Source organism: Nannospalax galili, unplaced genomic scaffold (genome assembly GCF_000622305.1).
Source record: "Nannospalax galili isolate Female #2095 unplaced genomic scaffold, S.galili_v1.0 scaffold196, whole genome shotgun sequence".
Classification (NCBI taxonomy): Eukaryota; Metazoa; Chordata; class Mammalia; order Rodentia; family Spalacidae; genus Nannospalax; species Nannospalax galili.
In genome coordinates this window covers 941,321-948,485 of record NW_008337421.1, presented here as the reverse complement: position 1 = coordinate 948,485, position 7,165 = coordinate 941,321, and the positions used below count along the sequence as shown (strand labels likewise).

At 41.3% G+C, this 7,165-nt stretch overlaps 1 protein-coding gene across 1 annotated transcript in view; it reads right to left on the bottom strand.

Moving 5' to 3' along the window:
- The window catches only part of Ttc5 (tetratricopeptide repeat domain 5), a gene marked incomplete at its 3' end in the record, with an annotated part of 13,898 nt that extends 12,492 nt beyond the window's left edge, over positions 1-1,406 (bottom strand). The window contains 1 exon segment of the mRNA XM_008832569.3: positions 1,315-1,406. Coding sequence (XP_008830791.1) covers positions 1,315-1,362 — 48 coding nt within the window.
- Positions 1,407-7,165: the final 5,759 nt, after the last annotated feature.

The window sequence follows — 7,165 nt, the reverse complement described above, 5'->3', positions numbered from 1 at the left end:
TCCAGGACACAGTCTGGAGAGACTCTGATTTTAGCAGTCAAGCAGATAAATTCTGCATTCTCAACAAGTTCTATAATAAAAATGGTCAAAATGGTCTTTGAAACAGTTTATTCCATGTGTATGAAAGTTTTGCCTGCATATATGTGTGCAATGCCCACAGAGGTCAGAAGAGAATGTCAGATCTGGAACTGACACTTATAGACAGTTGTGAGCTGCCATGTGGGTGCTGGGAACCAAACCCAGGTCCTCTGCAAAAGCAATCACTGCTCTTGACTACTGAGCCATCTCTCCAGCCCCTGTATCACACTTTGAGATTTTTTTTTTTTTTTTTTTTTTTTTTTTTTTTTGTCTTTTTGAGCAGGGTGTCCCTGCAACCCCTGCTGGCCTGGAACTAGCTATGTAGATAGACCATGCTGGCCTTGAACTTACAGAGATCTGCCTGCCTCTGCCTCCAGAGTGCTGGATTAAATGCAAGGACCACCATGGCCAGCAGAGAAACATCTTTTTTGAGAGAGTTCTAGGCAAAAGTCACAACCAATTTTCTTTTATCCTGCAATCAGCATGGCTGCAAATTTAGAACAAGTTCTTACTGTATGTTTTCAGTTGTCAAACACGCAAGAAATAGTTTGATTTTGCTAGGCTGAACATTCTTCTGTCATGGTAATTATCAATACAAGTAAATTGTCAAAATTAGAGGAAACTGTGAAAATCGGAAGCAGAAATTCATAACTATTCTTACCTCAAGGATAACCCACTATTTGGTATAACCTTTTATATCTTTTCCTGCGTACATACACAATGTTTCTAAACAGGAGTGGGAATATGATTCCCGCCATTCACATAGGGAATAAAGTTAAGTCAAAGATAGCTGAAGGGAGATGACGCCCATGGATCTAAAAGTGTTATTTTAACCTGCTCAAGGAACCAAGAAATCTCACCAATATTTTAAAAATTTGGTCAGACGCCTATATACATAGTTCTAACGTTTAAATTCCAGGCATAGAATTAAACTGAAATCTTGGGTCATTAAAACAAAGGTAGAGACACACCAAGTACAGCAGTCACCTGTGGGGTGGGTGGAGTTCGGGCCCCTCTAGGCGTGACCGCAAACGCGGGGTACAATATTCAAACACATTCACAGGAGTCCTGCGGGCCGGGCGCTCCATTACGGACTGTGGCCAAGTTCAAAGCACGCCGCGGAGCTCTGCACGGGTGGAGGGTGCAGGCGTGCACTCGGTTGCTCCCGAGCGGCAGGGACTGTGCGCCCAGCACTCGGGGCGCCGCGTCTTCCTTCCCGAGCACCGCACAGCCTACCTGCAGTTTCTGCAAGCCGCGCTGCGCTTCTTCCTCTTCATCAGCCATGGTCCCCGCCGCTCCGGCTCCTCCACCCCCAGCTCTACAACCACAGAGACGCAGCCCGCCCGCCACGGCACCACAGCGACATCTAGCGCTCGGGAGGCTCCAGGCCGCGGACCACCCATATAGATCATATAGATCAAAGTGATTATTAGCCAGACTGGCCTGGACCGCGGGATCCTCCCACCTCAGCCTCCCAGCCGGGAGTCCAAGAATGGGCCGCCCTGCTCAGTTCATAAACTGGTTTGTTTTCATAAACTTCTTTCTCCAATAATGAAATCAAAATGGTCTTAGATTAATTACATGCGTATATTTGTTCATACTATCTTGTCTTTATTTATATCGTTCGAAAAAACCAAATGCCCAGTGTGGTGGTACCTGTGTTTAGTCCCAACACTACAAAGGCAGAAGCAGGAAGATCTTGGAGTTGGAGGCCAGCCAGGTCTACATAATATGTACAAGGCCAGACTCTGTCTCAAAAAAGAAGAGAAAGGAAAAAGAGAAAGAGGGAGGGAGGGACGGGTGGAAGGACAGTGGGGCTCAGCAGTTAAGAGCATTTTCTGCTCTTGCCCAAGACCTGGGGTTCAGTTCCCAACACCCACATGGCAATTCAAAGCCGTCTATAACTCCCAGGTGATCTGATGCCCTCTTCTGGCCTGCTAGAGGCATAGCACACACGTGGTACACTTACATACATGCAGGCAAAACTCACATAAAAATGAAAAATGAAGCCAGATGTGGTGGCCCACACCTTTAATCCCAGCACTCGGGAGACAGAGGCAGGCAGATCTCTGTGAGTTCAAGGCCAGCCTGGTCTACATAGTGAGTTCTAGGACAGCTGGGGCTACAGGGAGACCCTGTCTCAAAAAAAAAAAAAAAAAGAAAAAGAAAAATGAAATTTTGCTTTGGTTCTTTAAGACAGTGCCTCCCTGTTTCCCCAGCTGGCCTGGAACTCATTATGTAGATCAGGCTGGTCTGGATCTCACAGAGATCCCCCTGATTCTACTTCCTGAGTGCTGAGATTAAAGTCATGTGCCACCACACTCAAGGAAAACAGTTTTTTAAAAGACAGATTAAGCTGGGCATGGTGGGGCATGCCTGTAATCCCAGCACTCAGGAGGCAGAGGCAGGCGGATCTCTGTGAGTTCGAGGCCAGCCTGGTCTACATATTTATCGTCCTCTTTTTTTTTTTTTTTTTTTTTTTTTAAAAAAAAAAAAAAAAAAAAAAAAAAAAAAAAAAAAAAAAGACAGATTAAGAAAGTGCCTGTGTTGTATGAAATTTTGAAGGGAATATACTACAATGCTGAATATTCTCCAAACTTTGTTTTCCAAAGTCTGAATGTTTTCCAAACATTGATTTTCTGTATGAGTAATTGTCATTTTGAATGCATTATCCTAATAAATCTACTATGCTTGGGCTGACATGTCACCATGTTGTACATCAATAATGTTCACGTGTTCATTATTTCCAAAGGGGTACACAAAAAAGCAGTTTCTGTAGAGAGAAGTAAGGGTACTTGGAGTTGGCGTGACCAAAGAAAACTTTTTTTTTTTTGGATTTTTTGGCACAGGGTCTCCCTGTAGCCCCAGCTGTCCTGGAACTCACTATGTAGACCAGACTGGCTATGGACTCACAGAAATCAGCTTGCCTCTGCCTCCCGAGTGCTGGATTAAAGGCATGTGCCACCGCGCCTGTGAAAACATTTTTTTAACTGTATACCCTTTCATCTTTTTATTAATTTTTATTTTATATGTATGAGTGTATTGCCTGTCTGTATGTAAGTGCACCGTGTCATGGCAACACCCAGAGAGGCCAGAAGAGAGTGTGGGATTCACTGGAATTGGAGTTATGGATGATTATTAGCTGCCATATAGGTGCTGGGAACTGAACGTAGGTCCTCTGCAAGAACAATCAGGGCTCTTAACTGCTGAGACATCTCTCTAGCCCTACCCTTCCATTTTTTACTGTGTACATTATTGCCTATTCAAAAATAAACACAATTTTAAATGTTTTGTTTGCTTAAGACAGGGTGTCATGGAGCCCAACTTGGCCTCCAACTTGTTATGTAGCCAAGAATAAACTTGAACTCCTGATCTTCCTGCCTCTACCTCCCAAGTACTAGGATTACAGAAATGCATCATGACCCCCAGCTACAGTTTAAATTTTAAAAAAATCATGGGGGCTGGAGACATGGCTCAGCGGTTAAGAACACTGGCTGTTCTTGCAGAAGAAAAGGTTCGAATCCCAGCACCCACATGGCAGCTAACAACTGTCTGTAACTCCAGTTCCAGGGGACCCGACAGCCTTTTCTATCTTCTGCGGGCATTGCACGACATGGGTGCACTTACCTACATGCAAGCAATACACAAATACACATAAAATAAAAATAATAAATAAATTTTAAAAAATCATTGCTTACTGAGATTAGCTCTAGAAAGGGTACTAGACGCTGCAGGGGTCACTGCTTTCAAAGAACTGAATGAGCAGTAAAGATGGAGCCAGACAACTTCACTCTGACAACAAGAGCTCTTAACAGCTGAGCGTCTCTCCTGTGATACCATAATCTGTAAAATATATTTCTTAGCTATAAAATACAGACGCTTTAAAACTTAAACAAGATTTTTTTTCATCACATACCATTTTTACTCTGGGATTTAGTTTAAAAAATGAAAGAAATTTTTTTACAAGATGTCTTCATTTTTATCAATGTATTAAAATTTTTCAATATAAAGATTATTTACCTCCCTGATTAATTTTATTCAATGTATTTTCTTTTCTTAATTTTGGCTTATTTTTATTTTATGTGTGAGTGTTATGACTGCATGATGTTAGTGCAGTGTCCTCCGAGGACAGAAGAAGGCATCGGATCTCTGGAACTGGAGTTATGGAATACTGTTAGCTGCCATTGGGGTGCTAGGATTCGAACCCACATGGTCTTATGCAAAAACAGTCAGTGCTCTTAACAGCTGAGCCATCTCTCCAGCCCCTCAATTAATTTTCAGTAACTACTGCAACTGACTTTTCAAATTTCTTTTTCAAATAGTTTACTGTTAAGGTATAGAAATGCTCCTGATGTTTATACTTTGGTTTTCTACCCTATATCTTTACTTAATATGTTTAAATTTTAACAGATTTATGGATGGAATCTGTACAGTTTCTACATACAAGATCATGTCTAAAAATGAGCCATCATTTAATTTATTTTCCAATATGCATGACATTTTTTTGTATTACCTAATTCCTGTAGCTAGGATTCCAGTCTTGTTGGTTACAAGTTATAAAAGTATCACCCTCGTCTTATTCCAAGTCTTAAAGGAAACACTCTTTGCTTTTCCCTGTCCAGTGTGACGTCTGCTGCAGGTTTGTCATAGTGGCATTTATTATGTTGAGGTGTACTTGTTTTTTTCTTATACAGAAAACTTCATTTTTAATGCAATTGACATTAAGATGTTTGCACATGCGTTTCTAGTCTCTATATATCTGATTATTACTAGTCACAGTCAGCGACAGACCAGCCCAGACCAGAGCACTCAGTCCGACGGGAACAGGTAATCGGAGAGTGGGCAAGGATTCAGCGAGTGACAAACAGACACAACACAAGAGATGGTTGGTGATCTGAATGTAATTTTCTAAAGTGGAGCATCAGATTTTATACAAGTTACAGAACAAGATTGTGCAAGCATCAGGTTGATTTCATGGTTAATCATTTTCTTAGAAATACAATTCAAAATCAAAGCAATACAGTACAGTGTAGAGTGTTCTTATCTAATTAATCAGGTGCTTAGACTATTTGTCCTTTTCCCTTAGTGGTTTGGCATTTTTAACCTTTAAAAAAGATCTCCATTTCATTTTAGAATATATTGTTCCTTGCAGAAATACTCATTGTTTTTGCTACTAACACTGAGATGTTGGCGCATGTGTCTCTAATCTGTATGTATATGATTATTACTAGTCATAATTGGTCGCACTTGGATGCTTGGCGCCTGTTTATGTCTATAAAGTCATTGGGTAGATTTCAGTGGTAATGTTTATCACCTCTACTAATTAGCATGACATAAATTTCCATGCTTCCTCCTCAAATATAATACATTTTTTAAAATTTGTTGATTTTTTTGTGTGTGTGTGTATCACACAGAACATTCCAAACCATCTTATTCAACTATGCACCCACTTCCCAAATGGCACCCTCTCATAGCCTCCCTCCCTCCAATAGAGCCCTTATACTCTGATATCCCTGTTACTGTCTGCTGTGTTGTCAGGACCCCCATCCATTCCCCACTACTTGCCCTTCTGGTGGATCTAGTCAGCCTATCTAGAGGCCTTAGTTTTAGGCAGGTCAGCTGTTCCTCATCTAGAAGCAATCAGTTGTCAATAGTCCTTTAGATAAGATTGGGGTCTGCTGTTCATTTCCAGTTCTATGCTGGGTTACTATCTGGGAGTCCCTTTGGCCACCCTGGCCAACAACTCAAAAGAAGGTATCTCCTATCTGGCATTTTTGCTTGTTATGTAGCCTTTAGCTATGCATATGGACTCTTAAGAAATTATATTGACCCCTTTAATCTTTGGTTATACTTTCCTTATGGGTGTTTTTACGGTTGGCCTAGATAAACCAATTCATTTTTACTCTTAAGGTCATTTGGTGCTCTGTTCCTCGGGGGTCACATGAGCGTGGGAAGAGCCCCTGGCCCCTTTCTTTTAACAGTTCCATCTATGTGAAGATAAGTCAAAGGTCCTGCTCAACCATGGCTGGCTGCACTTGGAAGAATGGAGGAAATATTCCCTCTGAGTTGACTCTCCCCTTTGTAGACTGGACACTGGTTCAAGTCCATTTGATGGGGTCTACATGGCCTCCTTGATCAAGAGCACAGGTGACTCTCCACAGTTACAGGACATTTTGAGAGATGCTCATAGTCCCCTGGAACTTAGTGTTTGGCATTGTTTCTTGCTACATAGTCTTCAATTATACACATGGACTCATATAGTCATGTTATATGTATAATTTTTCAGTAGGTTTTTGAAATAATACCTTTCCCTCTGTTTTTTTTTATGCCAGCTAAGCATTATTTTTCTTCTCTCCCTGTCTAGCCCTACCTCCTCCCTCAACCAGTAAACTACCCCATCACCCTTGATAATACCTGTCTCCCATGCTCCCCATCTTGAACTCCTTCTTCCTCTTTATCCCCATAGCTCTTTGTATAAACACTCCCTCTCCCCCTCACATTTAAATACCCCCATTTTACCCATTTCTCCTTTACTAACACCTGCTTCCTACTGTTTTAATATCTCAGACTCCTTCTTTCCCTTTACCTCCCTTGTTCTTCTCCATTTTCCTGGCTCCTGTAAGTACATCATAATACATACTCACATGAAAGGATTTGGTGCTAGGATCCAGAAATGAGGGAGAAAATATGTTGCTTTTCATTTGTTTGTTTGTGTTTGTTCTGAGTCTGTGCTACTTCACTTAGTAAAACAGTTTCTGGTTCCATCCATTTACCTACAAATTTCATGATTTCATCTTTCTTTACTGCTGAGTAAAACTCCACTGTATAAATGAACCACATTTTCATTATTGATTCATCAATTGAAAGGCACTTATGTTGCTTCCATCTCTTAGTTCTTGTGAAAACAGCAGCAACAAACATGGATGTACAAGTGTCTCTGCAATGGGATGAGTTCTTTGGGTATATGCCAAGGACTGGTATAACTGGGTCAAATGGTAGGTTCATTTGTAATTTTTTGAGGGTTCTCCGCACTGCTTTCCATAGGGGTTGAACTAGTTTGCAGTCCCACCAGCACTGGATGAGGGTT